Here is a 27,678-nt window from a genome sequence, read left to right as displayed (position 1 = left end):
AGGATGTGGGTGGGCACAGACCCAGGGAGGGGATCTTGTGCAGGTTATCTCCACAGTTCTACTACCGTGAGCTCCAGCCAGCACAGTAGTAAATGCCCACATCTTCTTTTTCTATGAAATGTACCGTAAGGGTCGAAGTGAACATTTGAGCATCTTTTCTTGCCTCAATTTTGTTCTTCCCATCTACTTGATTTCGAGCTGCAGTTGTGGTTGAGGTCACAGAAACCAGATGCTCCAAAGCCTGATTCTTTTTCTGCCGGTACCAGTAAACAGCTTCTGATTCAAAATTTGTGCTCTCTATCTTGCAACGTATGTCAATACTTTTCTTTACTTCTGTGGAAAGGGAGATCTGGGCCTGCTCCACTTTTGATAACCCAAGTCCAGCTGCAAGTAAAAAAAGAGAATTTCTAATGAACTTCTGATAATGTAAGAAATATCCAAGAATTTCTTTGCTCATTCATCTAAAGTGAAATGATCAGGGAGTGACTCACAAGCCCAGAAGGAGAAAAATGTGAATGCTTCCAGTGGTGACATCCTGTCTGCTGGGCTGTGTGCTCAAAGTGAAGGCAGGAAAGTGGGGACCTGGTGGCTGGACGCCCCAAGTCAGTGGTAAGAGGGCATGGCTGAATAGGGGGAGGAGAAGGAAGTAGCCAGACTAATGTGTTCTTGGGCTGTTAGTTTTGGTTGCAGACTCCTCAGGCCTGAGTCTCCTGTGTCCTCTGGTCCTTCATTGGCTCTGCTGATCTCAAGATAAAATAGTGGTTTCTGGAGTATTATTTGATATGACTGTGAGGGAGCCATGGAGGACTCTCGATTTCTGTAAAATGAAAATGGATTCTGTTTGCCCAGGAGCTAGTATTTTTCTCAGCTTAGTATTTTCAAATATTATGTGTTTAATAAACATTGACTTTTATGGTAGCAAATATTTAATGAGCTTTGTCTATTTTGTTAGGCTATTACTCTAAATGTTTTTCTTCTCACAGCAATCACATAATATTGGTGTTGGTAATTCTGATTTTGTAGATCAGGAAAATGAGGCTCAGTGGAGCAATGTGACTCAACAAAAGTCACCCAGCTCTTAAGTGGGAGGTGCTGGGAAAGAAGTTCATTGAAGAAGTTCAGAGAAACAGGTTAAGACGAAAATAAAAATGCCTGTGATCAATATAATTGGTTCACTTCATTGAATCACTGTTTCTTACCTGTTTTGTGTTAGCAGAAGCACTCATACATCAATAAAATAATTAAGATACCTGTGATCATTTTACCAAGACCAACAACGGCTATCATTATTATGTCTTAACTTCTAGATTTATCCCTTGGAATATATAGATATTAACTTGATATTATGAATTATAAATATATTTAAAAGCCACTCTATGTCCTCTGATTGGAGCATTTATTCTATTTACATTTGAAATAATTATTGATACATATGTACTTATTGCCTGTTCTTTAATAATTGTTTTGTAAGGTTATGCAATGGTTCATTTTTGTTCTTTCCTTCTTCTTTTGCTGTCTTCCTTTTGCATTTAGTAATGTCTTTAGTGTTGTGTTTGGATTCCTTTCTCTTTCATTGATTATCTTTTATAGGTGTTTGGTTTGTGGCTACCATGAGTTTATATGTAGTAGTCTATATAGAGAATATTTTAAGTTGCTTGTCTCTTAAATCAAACCCATTTTAACAACCTTTCATTTTTACTCCACACCCGCATGTTTACTGTTTCTTACCTGTTTTGGTCCTTTCTTTTGCATTTCTTCTTATTGTGGATGTAGACAATTTCACTGCTTTTCACTATTTCAACCTTCCTCACAGCTTTATGCGCGCTTGACTTACCACTTTTACTGTATCATTGGCCTTTATCAATGAGATTCTTCCTTTTTTATTTTCATATTTCTAGTTGTGGCCTTTTCTTTTCTATGTAGAGATGTTTCTGTATTTTTTTTTCAAGTTGATTTGGCGACACTGAACTCTTATCTTTTCCTTGTCTTTAAAACTTTTGATATCTCCATCATATCTGAATGAAAGCTTTTTCTAGATAGAGTGTTTTTAGTTGTAGCTTTTTTCCTTTAATTATTTTAAGTATATCATGTCACTCTCTTCTTGCCTATAGATTTTCTCCTGAAATGTCAGCTGAGAGCATTATGGGTTCAGACACTAATAAACTAGAGGAAAGATTCCACAATGATGCTTGCTGGCACCAGTTCCCCAAAACGGCCGCTGCCAGAGTCTGTGTCCTGTGGGCCCACTCCAGTTGCCGCCTGCCTCTCTGGGAGGCTCACCGACATCAGCAGGTGAATCTGACCCAGGCTCCTTCCATATTACTGTGGCTGCCCTGTAAGATTCTGTGTGCAGTCTGTGTGAATGGAATGTCTATATCCCTCAGACCTCTGACTCTCCCAAAAGTAAGCCCTGCCAGCCTCCAAAGCCAAACATTATGGGGTCTGGTCATTCTAGTGCAGGACCCCCAGTCTGGGGAGCTCTATGTGGGGCTTGGTACTTGTGTTTCTTGGGGAGAATCTCTGCAATTGCTCTTTTCCTCCTGTATGTGGGTCACTTATCCTGGCTTATGAGTCTTGTTTATACTGCTCCTTAACTCCTTCTATCCATCTTGCTGTAGTTTCTTCTTTTATCTTTATTTGTAGAAGGTCTTTTTTGATAGTCTTTGGGTCTTTCTCATCAACAGTTTCTCTGTAAATGGTTATAATATTGCTGTGCCCATGGGAGGAAGTGAAAACCCAGGATTTTCCTACTCTACCATCTTCTTTGATCATTCTTTTTAACCTAGACTCATTTTCATGCCTTAGGACCAGAAAGTTTCATAGAGCTAATTTATTTAAAACCCATTTCTTATGTACATGATTCTATGAACTTACTACCTCCTAACTAGGAGCACATAAAGGTAATTTTTATTTATTAAAAAAAGACACATCCCCATGCAGAATTGGAAAAATGAATTCTCCTGAGGCTAACATAGTCTGATGCTGTGGGTAAAGGGAGGCTGGCATGGGTTGGGATTCTAAATCTCTAGGCACCTTGAGTAGAGGTCAGTGGTAGAATATATATAGGCTACTACTCTGCACATGTGTGAGGTGTGGGAGCATCATTGTTGTGTATAATTGATGTATCTCCTCATTTTGACATTGAAAGAAGGCACTAATTACCAATTTAAAATAGTTTCCACTGTTTTAGAATGGTTCCTTGCAGGTTAGTTCAGTCCCTTTGAGTACATTCTTTATCTTTTTTGTTTTTCTCTCATCCTTCCTCTCATCCCCCAGATGGCTTCACTACACACAGGAGTGTGAATTCTTACAGTCATCCTCCCATCCCCCTTGTGTTCTTATCAGCTTCTAGCTCTTTGCCCTGCTGGTCTCTGGGATTTGGTCTCTTCCTCTGAATTGGCTGGTGTAAGACTCAGAACTTAACTTACCACTGTTGATTCTACATCTCATATTGCTTAAAATTACACAATTTTGTTCAGTTCAGTTCAGTCGCTCAGCCATGTTCGACTCTTTGTGACCCCATGAATCACAGCACGCCAGGCCTCCCTGTCCATCACCAACTCCCGGAGTTCACTCAGACTCACGTCCACAGAGTCAGTGATGCCATCCAGCCATCTCATCCTCTGTCGTTCCCTTCTCCTCCTGCCCCCTATCCCTCCCAGCATTAGGGTCTTTTCCAATGAGTCAGTTCTTCACATCAGGTGGCCAAAGTATTGGAGTTTCAGCCTCAACATCAGTCCTTCCAGTGAACACCCAGGACTGATCTCCCTTAGGATGGACCGGTTGGATCTCCTTGCAGCCCAAGGGACTCTCAAGAGTCTTCTCCAACACCACAGTTCAAAAGCATCAATTCTTCAGCACTCAGCCTTCTTCACAGTCCAACTCTCACATCCATACATGACCACTGGAAAAACCATAGCCTTGACTAGACGGACCTTTGTTGGCAAAGTAATGTCTCTGCTTTTCAATATGCTATCTAGGTTGGTCATAACTTTCCTTCCAAGGAGTAAGTGTCTTTCAATTTCATGGCTGCAGTCACCATCTGCAGTGATTTTGGAGCCCAGAAAAATAAAGTCTGACACTGTTTCCACTGTTTCCCCATCTATTTCCCATCAAGTGATGGGACCAGATGCCATGATCTTCGTTTTCTGAATGTTGAGCTTTAAGCCAACTTTTTCACTCTCCTCTTTCACTTTCATCAAAAGGCTTTTTAGTTCCTCTTCACTTTCTGCCATAAGGGTGGTGTCATCTGCATATCTGAGGTTATTGATATTTCTCCCGGCAATCTTGATTCCAGCTTGTGCTTCTTCCAGCCCAGCGTTTCTCATGATGTACTCTGCATAGAAGTTAAATAAGCAGGGTGACAATATACAGCCTTGACATACTCCTTTTCCTATTTGGAAACAGTCTGTTGTTCCATGTCCAGTTCTCTTCTTGTATATCAATTGTATCTCAATAAATCTGGGAAAAATAGGCAAAATAAAAGAAGCAAAAGTGAGCTTGTTCTGGGCAAAGCTGCTGTCACCTTCCATGGGTGGCAAATCTCATGGGTTAGTTTCAGTAGAAGAAGGACTACAGGTAACTACATGATTCATTTAGGAAAATAAAAATATGATGATTATAAATTTCTGAAACTTTATCCTCATTGTATATTATTATGATTGTTTATTTAAGTCCAAGCATGGGGTTTGGAGCCTTCATTATGTAGCCCATCTATATTTCCTGGTAAAGTAAATTCACAAAACACAGAAGATAGACTTTTCTTGGACTTTTCTTAGACTTTTATTCTCCACTAGGGAGAAGAGTCCTAGAGAAGAGTGTACAGAAACAGAACTCTTTAAGAGGTGCCCCAATGACCTTCGAGCCATCACTTCTTGAGTGGCTACTTATTATGTCCAGAGCAGGCTCCCCTAGGTAGGGCAAAAGGTCTGGGTCAACCCATATTTGCTCACAAATACCAAAGTATATCTTTATACAGTTAACAAACACTAAGGGGGTTCACAGTGGCCCAATAGTGCAATTGAAGCAGCAAAGACTATTTGTTTGGACTGATAACTACCCTCACTAAGCATAAATCCCTTCTTCCATGAAACACACTTATTTGCAGAGTTTTTCTTAATGATAATCATATGAGCTTCTGAATACGTATGATAAATTATCTAGCAACCAGTGGGAGCTAAATGGTTATCAAGTCCATTATGTTCATTGTCAGTACCTTTGGCCCAAATTCTTCACAGTGACTGAAAATCTCTGGGAAATTAAATAATGCACCTTGTCTTCTTTCTCTCTGAGATAATCAGGCCATTTCAACACTCATAGTCTCTAAATAGGAATCCACATCAACAGGAAATGATGTCAAAGCAGACATTTCAGGGCACAGTTACTAACATCTGGAGGGGTACAATTGATAGCCATCAGACTCCCTTTGCTCTTTTCTTTGATATGAGGTATAGACCTGAGAAGCACAGGAAATGCTGCAAGCTGAGGCTGAGGTTTAGTCAGGGCTGAGGTCTGGACTCAGGACCAAGGTTGCTCCACGTTGGGAAGGATGTGGTCACAGTCATGATAAGGGGTGTTTGTGTTCATTTTCTTGTCTCTAATGGTACTCCAAGGTTCCAAGGGGCTATTATATTAGGTCTTCATTTCATCTTCTTCTTCTGTGAATTTTACAAACTCTATGGTTACAGTTCTTTAATCATAACTGACCTTGAACACTTTTTTTTTTTAAGTAAATATCTGATCTTCAAACTCCTGATTTGGTATCAGCATTTGTGTGTATATGAAAAGTTATATGTGGATACTCTACAGTGAAAACATATGTTCCTTCCTGCTATTAAATTACATATTTTCCTTTGCTTCCATTGGAATAGCATTTCCAACAAAAAGCAAAATAATCAAGAAATAAAAGATTACTTTTTCTTTGCTGGCATGGGTAACTCTGTTGTCAATCAACTATACTTTTATTGAAGTAAGTATAGTTGATTTACAATATTATGTTATCTTCAGGTGTACAATGTAGTGATTCAGTATTTTTATGGATTATACTCCATTTAAAGTTATTACAAAACAATAGTTCTATTTCTCTGTGCTTTTGCTTATTTATTTTGTACACAGTAGTTTGTGTCTCTTAAATCTATACCTATCTCTTGCCCCTCCCCACCTCCCTCTCCACACTGGTAAACTCTTGCTTGTTCTCTATACTGAGAATCTTGCTATTGTTATATTCTTTTGTTTTACTTTTCAGAGTCCACATATAAGTGATAACATAAAGTATTTCTCTTTCTCTGTCTGACTTATTTCACCGGAAGTTACTTAAAAAAAAAAAAGTGTTAGTCACTCAGTTGTGTCCAATTCTTTGTGACCCCATGAACTGTAACCTGCCTGGCTCCTCTGTCCATGGAATTTTCCAGGCAAGAATACTGGAATGGGATGCCATTTCTTCCTCCAAGGGATCTTCTTGACCCAGGGATCAAACCTGGGTCTCCTGCAGTGCAGGAAAATTCTTTACCATCTGAGCCTCCAGGAAAAAAATCCTAACCAAATCTAAGAAATAGAGAAACAAATGTGCATACTCAGAGCAATATTCATAGATGAATATTTGTACTCATACATCCTGTCTACACAGGCAGAGTGCCCAAAAAGGATGAGGATCAGGTAGAAAAGAGGAACAGGAGGAGGAGGAAACAGCCTCCCAAGGTTTTAGTAAAGGAAACACATTCCTCCATGGGGTTAATCAGTATAAAAAGAATGTCCTCCTACAGCTTCATCTTTTGGCTCCTGGACTTAAACCTTCTGGCTATGAGTTAGATGTCACTATATTTGGTCACTGGAGGAGAACGCAATCAATCCAAGGTCACTGTCATGGAGGGAACCCTGATCTCACTCTTCCCCCACTTTCCAGTCTCCCAAACAGCAACCAGAAATAAGACCATTAGTCTAGTTCATGAAGGTCTGACTTGTAAGGCATACAGGAGAGTTAAAAGAAATGGAGAGTCAATCTGAAAGAGCAAAAAGAAGAAATCAAACAGATGTTCAAATAAGTGGGTTACCTTTGCCCCCAGATAAGTAATAAGGTTGAAGAGTAGGAAGAAGGCCTCACCAAGCGTGTTTCATTTCACTTTCCAAAAAGCCACTAAGATCCTGTCCTTAACAGAACAGGATGTACCCCTGCTCCTTCAGTAAGAAAACAGGAAACCAGACAGGTGCTGAGAGAGTATCATTGAATTCTATACTTTCTAACTGATAAACTTAATACAGAGGAACATGTGTTTCCCCTCCCCCCCCCCCCACCCCCACCCAGGGCTTCAAAATCCTAGTGCCCGAGGGAGGAATGCTTTGGTCAGGTGACACAGTCTTCATTTCTTTGAACTTCAAATTCCATCTGGGCCAAAATTAAATGAAAATCAACGAGCGAAGGTGCCCATTAGTGGACTCCATAGGGGTTAGTCTCCTGCATCAAGAGCAGGTTGGAGAAATGTGAAGAGTGGAAGTTGAGGAGAAAACAGAAAACCTTCAACAGAGTCCATCCTTTTTGCCCCTTAGCATCCCCTCATGCCCTTGAACTGGCTGAGAAATCCATGCCCCAAAGAAGGGCACTCACAGAGTCAAAGCTGAAAGTCTATCTTCTCCGGGCTCTCCAGGTGAAGATCACATGAGGCTGATTTTCTAGCAACTTTCTGTGAGAGGTAGAGGGTCATGTTCTCAGGCAATAGGAGTGCCAGCAACCTTGCAGACTGAAACAACCTCTGTGCAGTGAAGTGTACAGTTCTTGCTCAATCACTGCATCTGGACAAAACAGAAGTAAAGCAAGAACATTGTTGTGAAAGGTTGTTGCTGAACCAGGAAAGATGGCAGGATTTTTGGCCTCCAGAGGAGAATTCAATCTGGAGCCAGAGACAAGGCTTGATCGCTCAGAGCTTTTGTGTAATAAAGTTTTATTAAAGTATAAAAGAGATAGAGAAAGCTTCTGACATAGACATCAGAAGGGGGCAGAAAGAATACCAGCCTGCTAGTTTTTAGCCGGATGTTATATAGTTACTAGCAGTCTGTTAATGAAAAAAAGGAATGTCTAAAAACTCAGAGAATGGCACCAGGCCCCTCACCCACAAGATGCATTTTGAGATAATCTTGGCACCAGTCATCTGGGCCATAAAATGACTGACTGGAATCTTGTATAAAGGCAGATTACCATACAAATAGTTCCATTTACATGAATTAGGAGAACAATGTATGAGGATAACATACTGGTTTGTCAAGTCAGTTCTGAGCCTTTAGGTGGAACCGACTTGAAGACAGAGTTTAGGGTAAATGCATAGTATATTAACATAGCTTAAGACAAACATTTCCATAAGAAAAATGTATTGGTTAGCTCAAAATTTGAGAAAAGTTAAGTTCAGGTGGAACCAGGTGTCATTATGGCAACACAGTATCTTAAGAGAAACCTCTTTTTAAATTTGTATAGAGAAGGAGAAAAAATATATCACTACTTTGTTTCCTCCTGCCACTTAAGAGAGAGATTAAAAAAAAAAAAAAAATGTCTGACATTTGCAGCCAATTTCCTCCGTTTGGAGACCCCTGGCCTTCCTACCTGTTCCCTCTCAGTAGCATAGGGTTAATAAGACTGCATGGAATTCTCTGGTGGTCAAGTGGATAAGACTCCTTGCTTTCAGTGCTGAGGGCCTGAGTTGGATCCCTGGTCAGGAAACTAAGGTCCTACAAGCTGCTGCTGCTGCTGCTAAGTCGCTTCAGTCATGTCCGACTCTGCCACCCCATAGACGGCAGCCCACCAGGCTCCCCCATCCCTGGGATTCTCCAGGCAAGAACACTGGAGTGGGTTGCCATTTCCTTCTCCAATGCATGAAAGTGAAAAGTGAAAGTGAAGTCGCTCAGTCGTGTCCAACTCCGAGCGACCCCATGGACTGCAGCCTACCAGGCTCCTCCGTCCATGGGATTTCCCAGGCAAGAGTACTGGAGTAAGGTGCCATTGCCTTCTCTGAAGGTCTTACAAGCTACATGGCCAAAAAAAAAAGAAGACTGCATATTTTTGGCACTAACTGTACATTACAGTGTCTATAATAAGGGGAAGAAAAGACATTTAAGCCCAACAAGCCACCTTGAGCATTAACATGGTCTCTCACTTGCCAGATAGGCTCACCAGAAATCAGGAGAGAAAATAAGATTTTATTTTGTAAAGAAGCAAAAGCTGCTGGAGGAGGGGGGATAAAAAGTGGTCAAGACAGAGCCTTTCTAACCATCAATTTTTACATGTTGTCTCCAAGCGCTCAGTAGTTTCTGAGGTATTTTTAATATTATGAAATATGAGAATTTTTCTTAAAAATAAATTCTGAGCTAAAATTCAAAAGTAATAAAAGTTTTCTATTAGACCATATAGGAGCCACAGTAGTGACATAGAAAACAATTTTCCATGATCCCAAACTCCAGACATGATCACTACAAAGCTGTGCCCTTTCCTCTGCCTTGGGCTAATTCTCCAAACCCATTCTCAGGGTTGAAAGTAAAGTCACTCAAGTCAAAAAAGTCAATATGGATTTCCAGGTGGACCTAGCAATTTGCAGAATTGTGATTTTTCCAACTTGACTCTTAGGGAACACACATCACTTTTCCCACAGTGTTAGTATGTGTGAGGAGTTGGTAATACACTATATGTTACAGAAAATACTGACTTTTAAGGTTTTCCTAGACTTTTGCTGCTCTTCAGTTGCTAGTTGTGTCTGACTCTTTGTGACCCCATGGACTGTAGCACATCAGGCTCCCCTGTCCTTCACTATCTCTCGCAGTTTGCTCAAATTCATGCCCATTGAGTCAGTGATGCTATATAACCATTTCATCCTCTGCCGCCCCCTTCTCCTTTCCCAGCATCAGGGTCTTTTCCAGCGAGTCAGATCTTTGCATCGAGTGGCCAAAGTACTGGTACTTCAGCTTCACCATCAGTCCTTTCAGTGAACATTCAGGGTTGATTTCCTTTAGGACTGGCTGGTTTGATCTCCTTGCAGTCCAAGGGATTCTCAAGAGTCTTCTCCAGCACCACATTTCGAAATTATTAGTTCTTCAGCTCTCATATTCAGCATTAATTAGATAATACTACATTGGTTCTATTACTTACAGTCACTGTGAATCATCCGCTTCTGGTATAAGAAGAAGTTAAATCCAAATCATCAGGAGATTTCATGTATCCATCTATAGAAAATCCCCATCCACCCATTAGGTAATGCAACTGCTACTGCTAAGTCACTTCAGTCATGTCCAACTCTGTGCGACCCCAGAGATGGCAGCCCACCAGGCTCCCCCGTCCCTGGGCTTCTCCAGGCAAGAACACTGGAGTGGGTTGCCATTTCCTTCTCCAATGCGTGAAAGTAGTAATGCAAACACCCCAATGATAATGGAAATATAGACTTCATTTCAACAGACATTAATTGAGCCACTTCTGTCTTCGGTACTGTTCATCCTTATAAAGTGCTTTCGGTGTTCTATGGATCAGGCTGGTTTGCTTCTGGCTGGTTTGCCTTTGATATGTGTGGCCAGTGTCCTTAGTGAAGCTCACATTGGTCTAAAGAAGAGTAGGAGGCGTAAGTGACTCCGCGTATAGACTTGTCCCCCCTACCCACATAGGGCTTGTTGGTCCATGAGCAAGCCACTGTTATTCTCACCTGTGTGCACCCTTTGTCGAAACTGATTTGGGATGGCTTCTCATGGGATTTTCTTTGTATCTAGCTACTCTATCTTTAAACTGTAAGTCAGCCCCCCTATGACCAATGTGGTGCTAAGCCCTAGGTACAAAGCCCTGGGGTGTGTGTGTGTGTGTTCCTGTACCTATAGATGCTCTACAAGGACCACTATTCTACAGGTGAGGAAATGGACTATAGCAGGGATCCACTTGTCTCATGGCTGGTAAATGCCAGAGCCCAGGTCAGACCTAGGTCTCTCTGATACAAGAGACCAAAGTCTTCACCACCTGGCTAGGCCCTTTGTGTAGACAGATAATTGTATTCTATTGAAAAATCAGAAAACATAACAGCTATTTGAGAAAACAAACCTAAGAATTATTTATCCTTCAATTCTTTTAACCAGAGCAAATCTACTTTCATCTGTTTTACCTAAGTAAAATCACAGTGGAAGAAGACAAAGATCTTATTTGTTTTGTCACAGCAAAACAACACAAATTATAAACCATGAGCTGAGCTAGGAGTTACCGGAATTCCTGAGAGATGTATAACCGTGAGAAGTATTAATATTTAATGTGAGGACTATCATTTCACTGGGGACTGGCAGCCCAGGGGCAGAGGGGGCGCTACAGCAATGCCTCCAGACCTGACGGGCATGTGGCATTCTCAGTGTCTGCTGTGCACAACGCCTGGCTCACAGTGACAGGCAAACACGTACTGTGGCATAGGTGGAATCTTCAGTAGTTCAGAAAGTGAACTACTCCCCACACTCCAATCCCAAGTAGACTTTGACTTGGACCCAGTAAGTAGCAGCATCTATAAGTTTTGTGCAAAATCAAATATCGCCTTTCCAGGCATGTGTTTGATATATTTATCCTTGTAGTCAGCCCTGCTTGTGGCTAGATCATCATGTGTTTGTTACATTTTAGATTCCAGGCTGACTAAGTAACATTTAATCTAATATGGCAGAAAGTGAAGAGGAACTAAAAAGCCTCTTGATGAAAGTGAAAGAGGAGAGTGAAAAAGTTGCCTTAAAACTCAACATTCAGAAAACGAAGATCATGGTATCTGGTCCTGTCACTTCATGGGAAATAGATGGGGAAACAGTGGAAACAGTGTCAGACTTTATTATGGGGGTTTCCAAAATCACTGCAGATGGTGACTGCAGCCATGAATTTAAAAGACGCTTATTCCTTGGAAGAACAGTTATGACCAACCTAGATAGCATATTGAAAAGCAGAGACATTACTTTGCCAACAAAGGTCCATCTAGTCATGGCTATGGTTTTTCCAGTGGTCATGTATGGATGTGAGAGTTGGACTGTGAAGAAGGCTGAGCGCCAAAGAATTGATGCTTTTGAACTGTGGTGTTGGAGAAGACTCTTGAGAGTCCCTTGGACTGCAAGGAGATCCAACCAGTCCATTCTGAAGGAGATCAGCCCTGGATGTTCTTTGGAAGGAATGATGCAAAAGCTGAAACTCCAGTACTTTGGCCACCTCATGGGAAGAGTTGACTTATTGGAAAAGACTCTGATGCTGGGAGGGATTGGGGGCAGGAGGAGAAGGGGACGACAGAGGATGAGATGGCTGGATGGCATCACCGACTCGATGGACATGAGTTTGAGTGAACTTCGGGAGTTGCTGATGGACAGGGAGGCCTGGTGTGCTGCAATTCATGGGGTCGCAAAGAGTCGGACACGACTGAGCGACTGAACTGAACTGAATCTAATATCTACAATTTTAATCAAAGGAGACAGGTGGATCAGAAAAAAAATGTAATGACATACAAATCATACAAATGATGTCACATGGACTTCCCTGGTGGTCCAGTGGTTAAGGCTCTACACTTTCATTGCAGACAGGTTTGATCCTTAGTCGGGGAACTAAGATCCCGCATTCCATGTGGTGCAGCCAAAAATTAATTAATTAATTAAATTTAAAAAGGAGTCACAGATAGTATGGTGTATATATCTTGGCAGAAAATAAAACACTGTGTTGTGGAGGTTGACTCAGATGAATAAACATGGGTGCCCTGGGAAAGCCTGTTGGAGAGCAAGACGATTCCTGAAAACAGGATCCTGGTTATTTGCAGGTACTTCTTTTTTTTTATTTATTTTTTAATTGGAGGAAAATTGTTTTTCAATGTTGTGATGGTTTCTGCCATACAACAGTGCAAATCAGTCATAATTATACATATGTATACATAATTATACATATATAAATACATATATACATTACATATAATATATGTATAATTGTATACATGAACCTCCTTCCCCTCCCCCCACCCCACCCCCACCCCCTAGATCATCACAAAGCATCTGGCTGGGCTCCCTGTGTTATATAGCACAAAGCTTCCTCTTTGAGAAAATGTGGGATTGGCAACTTCACAGAGTCACCCACATAAAAGTTTACCTAGAAAACTGCACAGAAGCATACAGGTGGTAACTGTGGTTTCTTAACTCACGATAGTGAATGAAAACCCAAGGATCATTTATTGAATGGCGTGACTCTAATGTCTTCTACCGTGCACATCCCAGAGGGCACAGTAATAGGTGGCAGAGTCTTGTTCCCCTACATTGTAAACAGTGAGGGTCGATGTAGAAGTTTCAGGTATCATATCTGCCTCAAACTTGCTCAACAGAATGCCTGATTCCGTTTTGATGGTATTGTTAGAGAAAATGTGTAGCAGGCGCTGTATGGCTTAACCAGGTCTTTCTTGATACCAATATGCAGATGTGATAGAAATTGTTACACCGGACACCATGCACTCCAGACGGGCTGTTCTAGACAGCTTTTTGGTACTGGAAATTTGAGGTTGTTCTAGATGACCTGTACAATACACACACACTGGGGGGGGAAAAAAAAGAGGAGAATAAATAAACCAGAAAGTTGGAGTTTTTTTAAGGGACAAAATTTAGAGAATATTGGTCAAAGGATTCATTTTGATATTTGGCAAAACTAATACAATTATGTAAAGTTTAAAAATAAAATAAAATTTAAAAAAAAAAAAAAAAGGAAATTGGGGGAAAAGAACAACTTACAAGCCCTGAGGACAATCAGAGTTAACATCTGGAATGGTGACAGCCTGTCTGCATTAACAGTGTTGTCCTCCAGGACAGTCTGTAAGCATTGCTGAAAATGGTTTAACACCATTAGGGCTTGGCTGAGTCCATCGGGTCAGACTTTCCATTGGTGTGTGTGAACATGACTCTTGCTTTATTGTGAAGGAGTGTCTTCACCAAACACTAGCACATCCTCTCCATATGAAGACAGTAAGTAGTTCAAGGACTCCCAGCTTAGTATAGACCACACAGACGGCCACCTTAGAAATCCCATAGGACTCATTTTCCAAACTTGATTCATGAATCTGCCATTAGGCACAAGACATTATGCTAAGTTCTTTGGGTGTAATAAAGAGGCAACAGAAACAGAGCGGGACCCTATGGTCCTTGTCACCCCAAGTCCTCTGCCTGCCTTTGGTCTGAAAAAACCTTAGCAAAAGAATAAATTTAATTATGGAAATAAACATGCAGACACAAAGAAAAAGAAAGGAGACCAAATAATAGTTTGGTCATTAAGCATAGTCAAGGGTATTTAGTTCCTTCTCAAGGGCTATAGGTAATATTCTGAGCCCTATCCTGTGAGCTCTTATAGAGACTGAAATCCCCAACAGCTGGAGACGTTAACCACCTGATGACCAGACTGTAACTGAATTGATCCTGTAGCTGAAGATTAACTGTACCTAACACAATCAAGACGACGCTGGTCAGATCACTGATAACCGATTATAAGATAACAGAGCTGACTGTGCTGTTTCGGCATGTAGCCTCCTCCCTCTGTCTATGAAAGCTCTTGCTCCCTGATTGTCAGGTGGGCTGGGGGATTGGCCTTTGGACAGGCATCCTCCCTTCCCACTCCTCACCCCTGCTTTTCAGCATCCCAAAACAAAACAAAATTTTCTCTCCACCAACCTTGTTTCTCTATCGGTTTGAAGCAGCAGGACTCCACTTTTGGTTACACAATGATAGAACATCTGACTATGGAGAGCTGTCTAATGGGGAGATGGGGTGACTTAATGCTATGATCTTAATATTTATTCTCTCTTTTCTCCCACTGCCTTTCACAGAAGAAATTCTCCATAATTCCAGAGTGTTGTCAGGTTAGAGTTGGTGGGGGAAAAGGGAGGATAATCTGGCCTGGGTTCTGCATCACTGGGCTCGTCGAGAACTTCTGTAACCATCTTCGGTTCATCAGGATGCTCACATCTGCTCAGTTACCCACATACCTACACCATATGGTGCTTACTGACCACTTTGGGGTCTTAAGACTCCATTCCAGTTTGTTTGCTTCAATTTAAATTTCAGGTTTGTGTCTTCCCTCTTGGCTACCTGAACAATATATCTCTACCAAATCCCAGTATCTCTTCTGTGAAACAAAACTTCCCCTCTCTGGATTCCTGAGTTTCCTTTCAGTCTTTTTCTTTCTCAATGCCTTGGGTTAGAGGCATTTCATCTGTTTAGTGTGTTTTTAAGAAATTAAGGGTTTAGTCTCTGGATTCTTTGAAGATTTCATTTTAAAGTGACAGGCTCTGATGGGTTCAGAGGAAAAGAGGTGAAGCTGCTGGATCATACTGAATCCACGTGGCTGTCAGCCTTCCCAACTTCCTTGTCAAAGTGAATGATCCAGTAACAGGGCTCTGCTTGGGACTTGACTCTCTGGACAGACAGCAGTGTAATCCCATAAACGGTGAGCTGAGGGAAAATGGTCCTTCTCAGGATGGAAGCACCAAAAGGGGATGTTTGGAGAGCCTGATATGAGACCCTGTGATTCTGTGAGGCTATACTGCTTTGGAAAAGATAGAATGACTGCTGGAGTCCAAAATCTGCCACTTGAAGGATATGTGTCCTTGGGCAAGTCATTGCAAATGAGAAGAACGATGCTTACTCTGGATACATTATTCATCCTGTGCCAGGGACTATGACAGACTGGGTTTAAAAAAATACTATCTAAGTTGGTCTTAAGTACGATTTAATTTTTATACCATTTTAATCCTTGTAATAATACTTCAAATTGGTTATATTCAATCACATTTGATGATGAAAGAGTCAGAATGTTTAAGAGTTTCATCTTCTCAGGGTCATTTAAGAAGAAGGTAATGGAGCCTGGATTCAAACCCAAGTCTAACAAATTACAAAACCCATGCCACCATCTCCTCAATAAATAAATAAACATATGTGATTTCTTTTTAAATTATAATACACAAGAGACCACCAGGAAAATCTCAGAAAGATTATAGAAATTTAAGAATAGCCTTCACATACCAGCGCACACTGAACGTAAGATATACCTGAGGAACCCACATTCATTAATGTGATGGACCTCAAAAAGTAAATTTTTTCTAGCACTTTTGTGTTAATACCTGATGGCCTTTTTAAAAGACTAATTTTCTTAAAGTCATAACAGAAACCACTGATCCATTAGATGATAAAAGATACCCTTTTTGAATGTGAAACATTGTACATATTTATCCCTTCTTTGCAAGCATAAAGATGGTGTTACTTATGCCCAATATGCAGATGAAACAGAGGCTTAGGGAGGTGAAGTAACTTACTTGAGGTTGCCTAGGGAATAAAAACACACCAAGAATTTGAGCCAAGTCAGCCAATCTCCAGAGCCTGCGCCCGAAGAAACCTGCTTGGCAGTTTGTGACTCAGGAATTAATTTCTCTCCTCACTGGACTGTTTCATGTTAATGCAAATTGTGATGTTGCTGTACATCTGATTTGCTTTCAATTCATGCTTCCTGCTTACAAAGGTCGATAGTTGGATGGATTCACTTATACTAACCTCTAGCGCCCCCTCCTGGCCATGAGAGGTTTGTCACACAAGTTGGAGTCGCCTGCCTTGTAACCCCAGAAAGTGATTAATAGCAAAAGACTCCGTGTCTGAATGAAAGGGCCCTGGAATGCAGGGCAGGAAACTTGTTTTTCCAATTGTATTCCCCATGTTTCCAGCCCATTTCTCCAGCCTCGAAATGAGAGAGGGTGATGTTTTTGGTCTCGTCTGGTTCCAATGATTTGTGATTCTGAACTGAATTAACACTCCGGATATTGAAATAACAGGTCAGGCAGGATGAAAAATAGTGAAGCTTATCACTTTGGTTTTGATCCCATAATAATGCTATTGCTTGCTTCCTCTTGACTTAATACGGCTCTAGAAAATTATTCTGAGTAGTTTGCTTCACAAAAAGCCATTAAGTTTTAAGTGTGATGTGAGGGTATTTATAGCCACTGACTTTGTTACCCAGCCTGACTCCTACCCTAGGCACTTCCTCCAGCAAACTCATTCTAGGCCAGTGCAAAGGAAATGTTCAAGCATCGCACCTAGAGAAGGTGCAAACATTGACGCTTGGAGAGAGTCCTTGTGCACACATACATGCATACACATAGACACACAGGTACGTGTGCTCAACTACAGTACATACATAAAGTACATACATAAAGCTGAATCGTGCTGATTCTCTTAGGTACTTGGTTCTGGCTCTGTCAGGAAACTAAAAGTGAAGACTTTTAGTAAATCTAAATATGCATAAAAATAGAATTATCTTGGGGATATTCAGATTTTTTTTTTTTTTTTTGCCGTCTGTCTGTACCACTCACATCCTTCAACTTTATTTTTAATTTTAATGTGTTTTTTGGAAGGAAAGTTATGACCAACCTAGACAGCATATTTAAAAACAGAGACATTACTTTGCCAACAAAGGTCCATCTAGTCAAGGCTATGGTTTTTCCACGAGTCACGTATGGATGTGAGAGTTGGTCTGAAGAAAGCTGAGCACCGAAGAATTGATGCTTTTGAACTGTGGTGTTGGAGAATACTCTTGAGAGTCCCTTGGACTGCAAGGAGATCCAACCAGTCCATTCTAAAGAAGATCAGTCCTGAGTGTTCACTGGAAGGACTGATGTTGAAGCTGAAACTCCAATACTTTGGTCACTTGAAGCGAAGAGCTGACTCATTTGGGAAGACCCTGATGCTGGGAAAGATTGAGGGCAGAAGCAGAAGGGGATAACAAAGGATGAGATGGTTGGATGGCATCACTGACTCAAATGGACATGAGTTTGGGTAAACTCCAGGAGTTGGTGATGGACAGGGAGGTATGGCATGCTGCAGTCCATGGGGTCACAGAGTCAGACATGACTGAGCAACTGAACTGAACTGAACTGAATATTTTCTGGTTTTTAAAAACCAAAAAGATTATCAACAGCATACTTCGTATGCCTGTCTCTGAGAGACATAGTAGTTAACTATGGTTTGGAAAGTAGCTTGGCTAAAAACTATCTTCTCATACTTTTTCTCACTTTCAAACCCCTGAGCTCCCAAGGCTTGTGCCTGACTCCAGTGTGTGTTTCTAAATGCAGGAGTGTCCTCCTTCTGGATTTGCTTTCATCACCATGTAGGAGAGCATTGCCTTGAAGGGGAAATCAACTTCATGACTAGCGCACAATGCCAGGGCCAGCTAGATGTTAATTAGCAGCCAGTGAACACAAATTTTCTCTGAAGAAGGAAAAAAGCCACACTTTCCTCAACCAATAAAGAACATGAACAAATTGCCTTTGAGTTACCCTGACCTTAATTTACCAGTTGAAGCCACTCTTGAAATTGAGGGGAGACAGATTGCTGAAAATTAAGCTTGAATATGAGGTTTTGGTGGTTTATCCTGGAATTAGCATTCTCTGAGTGCCTCCATGGTATGTATTTTCTGATTGCTTTTTGCTTATTTTTTAGCCTTAGTTCTCATTTGTGTGTGTGTGTGTGTGTGTGTGTGTGTGTGTGTGGTATTTCTCAGTGTATCACAATTAGCACCATTAATTTGTGCTAGTCATGTTACTTAGTTTTACGTATTTGGTATTTATTTTATTCTTTTTCCTTCCCTTCTTCCCTTATTCGAGTTCCTCCATAAGATGCTCAATGTGTTTGATGATTTCTTTTGAGCTTATGTATCTGTGAAAACTAGAGTATCGTTTATGAAGAATGTATTTTTGCACTGATATAAATGGCACAGCAACCTTACCTGCCTGTGTCTGTACATCTGTCTGCTCACCTGGCTTACTGTTGTTCACAGCTTTCAGCCACAGTGCTGTGTTCATCCATCCCCCAGCGACTGGCGCGTCACCTGCTGCCCCCTCCTGGCCACTCCCGGTTTTGCAGGGATTGACAGAGGCTCCCTTATGCCAGTGTCAGTAATTCCACCGGTAACCCCAGGGTTGCTGGTCCCAGGAAATATACATACACATGTTCTCTACATAACACCAGTGCCATGTTAACTGATGTTTTAATTTTTACCAACCTGTTGGCTACCAAGCAGGATCTGATTGCTGCTGCTAAGTCGCTTCAGTCGTGTCCAACTCTGTGCGACCCCATAGACGGAGGCCCACCAGGCTCCCCCGTCCCTGGGATTCTCCAAGCAAGAACACTGGAGTGGGTTGCCATTTCCTTCTCCAATGCATGAAAGGGAAAAGTGAAGCCGCTCAGTCGTGTCCGACTCTTCGTGACCCCATGGTCTGCAGCCTACCAGGCTCCTCCGTCCATGGGATTTTCCAGGCAAGAGTACTGGAGTAGGGTGCCATTGCCTTCTCCAAGGATCTGATTAGTCTATGAGATTATTAGCACTAATCTGATTATTAGGAAACTGAAGTTTTCTTTTTATGCCTGGTACTTGAGTGTCGCCTTCAGAGCTTTGCCAATTCAAGTCGTTTAGACAGAGCAAAAAGAAGGGTGGTTAGAGAGAGGCAAAGCCTCCATTGGAGCTAAGCTGCCAAGGCAATTGTCTGGCCCTGCCATTCACTGTCTGTGTGACTTTGAAGTTTCTTTATATCACTCACCGTACCTTAGCCTTCTCATTTACAAAAAGAAAAAACAGCAACTACTTCACAGATTAGTGAAGATTAAATGAAATAATACTTGCAGAACACTTAGGAGGGTGTCTGGCAAATAACAGACATGCAATAAATGTTAGCTATTATATAGTACTAGATGTTATATTATTATACTGTATGTTATTATAGAGTAATAGTATATTATTATACTTAATATGACTATTTTCAGTGATTTATGGGCTTCTCTGGTGGCTCAGATGGTAAAGCGTCTGCCTGCAATGCGGGAGACCTGGGTTCGATTTCTGGGTCGGGAAGATCCCCTGGAGAAGGAAATGGCAATCCACTCCAGCACTCTTGCCTGGAAAATCCCATGGACGGAGGAGCCTGATAGGCTACAGTCCATGGGGTCGCAAAGAGTTGGACATGACTGAACGACTTCACTTCACTTCGTGAATATTTTAAATATAATGATAAAAAACATAATTAAGTTACTAAAATTAGACTATACTGTCACTATTATTAGTTACTTGTTGACGTGAATGAGTTTATGTGTTGTAGGTATTCCTTTGTGAGTTTCAGCTATCACAAATATTTTCAGCAAATCTATCATCTGTCTACTAATTTTGCTTGAGCATCTTTCCTTAAATAGATAGTCTCAATTTTGTAGTTCAAACTGCTTGGGACATATACTTTGGGAACTTTGAAACCTTGTTTAAGAAAACTTCTCCCTCTGCAGTCTCTCAAAATCATTCTATAGTTTCCTCTTACATATAAGTTTAGGTTGGGGATTGGAGTTTGTGGATTTTTCTGAATTAATCCATCACTCAGTCTCTCGTTCCTTTGCTCGGTGCAATTGTATGTAATGTCCTGGAGTGGACTTGGAATACAGAGAACATTGGTAGATAGTTTATCAGTTAGTGGGAGAAGCAAAGAACTAAATGATAATCCATTTTACACTAAATTCAATGAGTAAAATGGGTGCAGACAGAGAAGACTGGTGAGAAAGTTTTGTGTGGGAGGTGAGACTCAGACTGTGCCAGGAGGGAAGGGGGCATTACAGAGGCAGACCAGAGTGGGAGGTGTTTCAGGAGGAGTAAGCAATGGGGTGAGCAAGGTGTAGGGTAGAGGTGCAGTGAGAGGACGGGATGGACCAGTGAGGAGGATCCTCAGACAGAAGCAGAAGACAAGCATTGGTGAAGATGTGGAGAGCTTTGAAAGCCAAGCAGAGGCATGGAATTTCGATGTGTTATACAATAGTAATCATCGTTTGTGTGTGTGCCGGGGAGGCGGGTGGGGAGGAGGGAGAAGGAGAAGAATGAGAGAGGAGTGCTAATCCTTTGACATCAGTATAGTTGAGATGGTCTAGGGATAAACTAGGAAGAAGGGAAGGAAGGAGACAGGAGACAGTGGGATGACAGGCATCCAAAGAGTCTTCCTTGGCCGAGATGAGGACCACTCCCAGAAAGGGTCTGTATATGTGCTCAGTTGCATCCGACTCTGCCGCGCCGTTTACTGTAGCCCACCAGGCTGCTTTGTCTGTGGAATTTTTCAGGCAAGAATACCGGGGCCAGTGGTCATTTCCTACTCCAGGGGAATTTTCCTGACCTGGGATAGAACCCGCATCTCATGCCTCCTGCCTTGGCATGAGGGCTCTTTACCACTAGCACCATCTGCCCAGATAGTGTACCAGGGATTAAAGCACAAGGTCACAGATCATTTGAGGGAACAAAAGCAGGTGCTTGGAATCTGAAAAATTAATGGCAGAAGTGAGCACCCATGTTTCCAGGCCTGGGACTCTCAAGAGACCCCTTAGGATTGGGCTGCAGCGGGGTTTTAAAAGCTAAGACCTTGAGGGCAAGATCTTAGTCAACAGGGTCCAGTGCACAGTAACGGACACTTAGCAAGAGCTTGACAAAAGTTTAATGAATAGATGAACATGCGGACTTGGGAGCAGTAATTGAATCCTTGAAGAGAACATCCCCTGGATTTTGGGCACACAGACCTGGGAGAGAGACTGATGCTCCCTGCCCCCATCCCACCCCAGCACCCACTGGAAGAAGCAAGAAAAATTAGTAAAGGTGACAGAGAAGGAACAGAGAGGTGGGAAAACAGGAAAATGAGTATCTTGGAATCTTACAGAGAGTTTGGAGAAGTTTGGCGGCATTATCAGATGTCACAGAAATTACCTAGTGGTCACTGGTGGAATTTTGAACAAGGACACTGAGCCTGATGATATTTATTACCAGGGGAGGGTGTGAGGGCATAGACCATACCCAGGGGTGCATGGGTGCTACAGACCAGGCCTCCCTGCTCTGGTTTTTGTGGCATTAAAAGGCATCAGGAGGTGCCTCCCCAGGGCAAAGGGCAGACACACCCATGGGCATAGGGGAGGGAGAATATATCCATGACCTGGACCCAACCTATACAAATAAGGCAACTTGAGTGTTGGACCTGAGACCCTAGGGGACTGGGAACTAGCTAGATTTTAAGAAAACCTTGAAAGCTTCAAGGTACCTGGTCTACCTCTCAATTTGCATAAAATTAAAGGGCGTGTCTCAATTACCTTTTCAAGGGTAATCTTAAAGTATTCTTAAATGATAACCAATGAGCCACTTACTATGGATGGCATCTTAAAGCAATCTTATGTGTGCTAAATTGCTTTAGTCCTGCCTGACTCTTTGTAACCACTTGATATGGACTGTAACCCGCCAGGTTCCTCTGTCCATGGGATTTTCCAGGCAAGAATATTGGAGTGGGTTGCCATTTCCTCCTCCTGGGGGTCTTCCTGACCCAGAGATCAAACCCAGCTCCTGTGTCTCCTGCATTGCAGGAGGATTCTTTATTGGCTGAGCCATAGGGGAAGCCCAAAGCAATCTTAAATGATAACCAGGGAGCCACTTACTATTGGTATGGAATATTAAGCTTATTCTAGCACACTGTATTCAGGAATTATATATATATATATATATATATATATATATATATATATAGTATCAAACCTGTGCTGTGTGCCTTGAGGAAGACTGCTCTGAACAACCAGGGTTCTTCTTGTCCTGACTCTGCGTGATGGGGTCAAGAATGAGTAGAACCACATGGCTCTGATTTCAAAGTTTGCAAGGAGGTCACTGGTCATAGTCTTCTCCACACAGCTACCAACATCTGGTGCCTTTTATCCGAGCCCTAAGGTGAGGCTACATCTTCCTGGGAAGACGGTAATTACACCATCACCCAAAGAAACTGTGTGACCAGCTTATGTCCAAGGTCTGGCCCATGATGTTCATAAGGCCTTTAGTTAGGTTCCACGTAAAAGCCAGAAGGCAGCATGGGCTCCTCTGAATAGAGTAGTAGAGTCCTAGCAGGGCAAATCAGTTTCCCAGGCTTTGAGGTGTTCATGAAGTTTGTATGACATAAAGCATAGAGTTTCAGTCATCTTTAAATTCATTGATTTCTTAAAATTGCTGCAGTTTCCCAAAGGTTTTTTTTTCAGTGGATCATCAGAATGGGTCATGGGGCCATGCTTGGATTTTTCTAAATAGCCTGAGTTTTGGCTTTTTTTTTTTTTTTTTTTTTTTAGGCTTTTTTATGTGGCAGAAAAGAGCTCAGAATTCTGAAACCGCATACTCTTTCTGTGGCAGCTTGTGGATGTGGGGGTCTGGCTCACTCAAAAGCTGTCCTGGCTTTGTCAGAAAGAGCTGGCCAAGGTGGAGGCAATGTAACAGCACGGTGCATGGAGCCTTCCCCATCCCAGGGGCCCGAGTGATGCTAAAATATTTTTCAAAATCCAAATTGCCAAAGTGCTTAGCCTTGCAAACTATATACATCACTCAATCTGTATGTAGTATAAGCAGGACTTTCAGAAAGATAGATATTTAATAAGAACTACAAGTTTCCTTATCTGACTTTTTGAAGGTTCTCTGTACTGTCTGAAGGCCTGAATCCTACTGGGTCTGTAAGAGAAATCTTAAAAGACGAAGAAGAGGCTAGGCCATTTGTGGCGATCCAGATTCACTGGATGAGCCCCTGGAACAATCTTAGGTCAAGAATAGCTATTTCTTGGGATGTCCCCAGTGGTTCAGTGATTAAGACCCCACCTTCCAATGAAAGGAATGTGGGCTCGACCCCTGGTAGGGGAACTAAGATCCCATGTGCAAGGTGCAACCAAAAGTTTTTTAAAAATAATAAGCAAAACTTATTTAAAAAATAACAGCTATTTTTCTATTAACACTTAAACATCCACTAAGTGTCCAAGTCGGTAATCCACCATGAGACACAAAATCATGAACCACTAATACATACCAAATTTAAAAGTCAAGTAACATGCATTCTTGATCAGCTTATATTGTGTACAATTACAGGGCAGAAAAGAATAAAAGGGTTTTGTTTTCAGAATTCTCTCCTACAAATGTCTAGTGAATTGACTTTTCTATATCATCTATTTTTGTATGTACCTACAAACATAAACATGTCTGAAAGAAAAGTGACCAAAAGATGAGGCTGGTGTGAGAAGAAATTGCTGAGTATGGAGGTCGTCAGATTTCTGTGATACACACTCTTTGCAGCCACAGTCGGCACAGGGCCTCCATCGGCAGCTGTTATTTGTGCTGTAGTGATTGCCGGGCAGCAAGGACCTCCAAGTGGCCAGCAATGACTGGGATGAAGGAGTGGGTGGAAGGGAGACGGGCTGTGAAGCACAACCCAGAGGAAGGAGCACATTTCTGCACAAATAACAACTCAACATCGACTGTTTCAAGTCATGCATCCAAATGAAACAAGCTTTCCAAAACAAATGAGTCATCAGAAGGAATTAAGGTCATTGCTGGAGATTACCCAAGGTTTATTTGGAATGACACAGCACTGAAAACAGAATCATTACAGATGACTTGTGGATACAGCATACATCACCTATATCTTATTTTCGGATGATCGGTGAAGATGAGTTGCATAAATAGAAAGAGGTGGAAATTAGGAGCTTTTGGAAATAGTGTTCTTTGGGGGTTGATTTCAATGCCCCATCAGCTGGCCAATCTCAAAAAGGCAGAAATTAAGACAATCGAGCTGCTCATCCCAACTCACCTATCTCCAGCCACAGTGGCCATTCAGAGCGCCAGACTGCTTTCTCCAAAGAGGAGGCACCTCTGACGGGCTATGAGTCATTGCATCCTGAAAAATGCACTTTCCCAACACAGATACTGTCGACTCCTTTGGCAATGGGATGGCTGATTTTTGCCCAGAAGCAAAACTGCAACTGTAATGCCAGACAGAATAAGAGCAGTGCATGAATCAATGACACTTAAGAGACTAAGAGCTACAATGGAAAGGAGAGAGTGCAACTATGTATATGTAGCCTTGTGCATACACATAGATTCAGGAGTGATGGGAACTAGCTCGTGTGACTGTGTGTCCATATATATCTACAGAGAGGGAGGTGTGTTGGAAAAGAACAGTGACAACTTTTGCAGCAGTTTCGTTTTGAACACAGTAAACGTGAAAGGGAGAGCACGTGCTCACACCTGCGTAGGGGAATACGATAATCTCACGTCACAGGGTACTTCATCATGTCTTCGGCAGGGCAGCCACTCAATACCACATACTTGGTGCAGAGAAATTAAGGTTCTGGTCTGGAGGAAGCTATTTTAGAATTGGTGGGAGGGGGTTGAGTACACGAGTCTCCACAGCTCGGACAAAGCACAAACAAACCTGGTCGCAAGAACATGGGAACCAGTGAGGACTCTTCCCTTAATTTACTTTTTGCTTTCTCTGACATTTGTTTGCACACATGCTCCACTGAGACAGCCTTCCAAGCTCTGTCTGGTATCGGTCTGTCAATCATTAAGAGTGTCATAGCAAAAGTGAACTCTTCAGGTTTCCACAAAGGTTTAAAAACCCAGTAATCAGGCCTTTCTACAATATATTTGGCCCTAATCCAGGCGCCGGGTGAAGTTCTCTGGAAAGAGGCCTTTGTAGGTGGCAAGGTCTCTGAACTGAAGCCAGTCTGATTCCTTCACTCCTACCAGCCAGCCTGCATCCTGCAAGACAAAGACAGGGCTTTTAGAGTCCAACTACAGTAATCCCCTTACATATGAACCTTCAGTTTGCAAACTTTCAAAGATGAGAACATGTGTTCCATCGTCAGGCGTGAGTAAAACTGCAGCTTGCCCTCTGTCTCCTATTGCTGACGATCCTTCAGCTCTACCATCTCCCACCTCCTCTCTCTCCTACAGTCAATAACTCTTTATGCTTGTTGACTTGATGCCAGCACCTGTATGCTAGCTGTTGTACTGTACTTACTGTACTTTTCAAGGTATCATGCTGTAAGATTTTAAATATTTTCTTTATATCTTGTTTGTTTTTTTGTGTATTGTGTGAAAAGTATTATGAATTTATTACACTACAGTACTATACAGCCAATTATGTTAGTCGGGCACCTAGGTTAACTTTGTTGGACTTACAAACAACTTAGATTTAAGAATGTGCTCTTGGAATGGAACTTGTTTATAGGTAGGGGACTTATTGTACTGGAAAAATCTACATTGCCAATGATTAATAAAATAATGGATTTATCAAGTATTTTGGTCCTGTACAAGGATATCACAGTACCTGTAAACTTGTGTGCTGAGCTCAGGGATAAAGCTTGTCCCTAGTAAGTTGTCAGTTTAAGAAAAATAGAATAAAATTTGAAATTATTTATTTTATATATATAGTTAATTGAAGGTTAATGTTGCAGATGGTGACTGCAGTCATGAAATTAAAAGACGCTTGCTCCTTGGAAGAAAAGCTATGACAGACCTAAACAGCATATTAAGAAGCAGAGACAATACTTTGCCAACAAAGATCCATGTAGTAAAAGCTGTGGTTTTTCCAGTAGTCATGTATGGATGTGAGAGTTGGACCATAAATGAAGGTTGAGCACTGAAGAATTGATGCTTTTGAACTGTGGTGTTCGAGAAGACTCTTGAGAGTCCCTAGAACTACAAGGAGATCAAACCAATCAATCCTAAAGGCAATCAATCCTGAATACTTATTGGAGGGACTGATGCTGAAGTGATGCTCCAATACTTGGGCCACCTGATGCAAAGAGCCAACTCACTGGAAAAGACCTTGATGCTGGAAAAGACTGAAGGCAGGAGGAGAAAGGGACGACAGAGGATGAGATGGCTGGATGGCATCACTGACTCAATGGACATGAGTTTGAGCAAGCCGTGGGAGATGGTGAAGGACAGGGAAGCCTGGCGTGTTTGCAGTCCACGGGGTCGCAAAGAGTTGGACACGACTGAGAGACTGAACAACAACAAATGTTAATATTATAATTTTGTACAAAGTGTAGTTAATTGATGCTAACTGGATTATAACAAATTCTTAAGGAAGAGGAAATAATTAATTTATGCAAAGAGAGGGACACCGTGTGAAAACATCACGCCCAGGACCATTTCCTGTCCTGTGGATCACAGTGAAAGAAAGGCTTAGAGACCCCTGGGTTGGAATATAGTGCTGAGAAGTCCATGCGAGGTCTTCTACTTCAGCCTCAACCACTTGCTTATAAGGAAGAACTCTGTCTGCCCACTCACACATGTAACTGAAATAAACCACCATATACAGGACTTAATCAGACACTAACAGCTTGATATGTGTTGCCTGGTATCACTATTGTGTTTGTTGTCACTGTTGTTTTTCGAGTTTACATAAATGACAGAGCAGTTTGACGTCATGACATTTGTGCTGGAAATAGTCATAGTCTTTGTAAATTATTCCTTATAAACATTTGTCTATCGTATAGGTGTGCCCTCACAAAAATGAAGACAGTTAGCCACAGACAATTTAAAGAACCCGTCTGTGCATGGCCACAGCGTATGGTAGATGAAATGTGAAATGAGAAATGGAGGCTGACATCTGCCTTCAGCCTTCCTGAGACAAGCAGAGTCTACTTGGGGAAAGCTGAGCTGAAGGAACAATTTCAAACATACAGATCATAGGATGTGAAGCCAGTGGGAAATGACTGTCTTTATTATGTTAACCAATACAGGAAAAAGATCCCACTTAAAATGAAGGATAGCCAGATTTCATCGGAACCAATCCCCAGTATAGTTCAAGTACATCAGATAAAATGAGGTCTCATAAAATT

At 41.7% G+C, this 27,678-nt stretch overlaps 1 protein-coding gene, 1 long non-coding RNA gene and 1 gene segment (V, D, J or C); 1 reads left to right on the top strand and 2 right to left on the bottom strand.

Moving 5' to 3' along the window:
- Window positions 1-43: 43 nt before the first annotated feature.
- On the bottom strand, window positions 44-650 carry LOC102404635. The segment is given in 2 exon segments: window positions 44-384; window positions 492-650. Coding segments are annotated over 2 exon segments (366 nt in total).
- On the top strand, window positions 479-26,345 carry LOC112586529. Its single transcript, XR_003111021.3, has 3 exons — window positions 479-609; window positions 2,112-2,292; window positions 26,284-26,345. It is a non-coding gene; the product is annotated as an uncharacterized LOC112586529 (long non-coding RNA).
- The window catches only part of AMPH (amphiphysin), a 218,248-nt gene continuing 214,933 nt past the window's right edge, over window positions 24,364-27,678 (bottom strand). For all 3 annotated transcript variants that reach the window (XM_044946824.2, XM_025291402.3, XM_044946823.2), the window contains one exon: window positions 24,364-25,585. In XM_044946824.2, the coding sequence (XP_044802759.1) occupies window positions 25,478-25,585 (108 nt within the window). In that variant the 3' untranslated portion in view covers window positions 24,364-25,477. The remainder of the gene's footprint in view (window positions 25,586-27,678) is intronic.

Source organism: Bubalus bubalis, chromosome 8 (assembly GCF_019923935.1).
Source record: "Bubalus bubalis isolate 160015118507 breed Murrah chromosome 8, NDDB_SH_1, whole genome shotgun sequence".
Lineage (NCBI taxonomy): Eukaryota > Metazoa > Chordata > Mammalia > Artiodactyla > Bovidae > Bubalus > Bubalus bubalis.
Note: the sequence above shows the minus strand (reverse complement) of the source record. Positions and strands in the feature narration are given on the sequence as shown.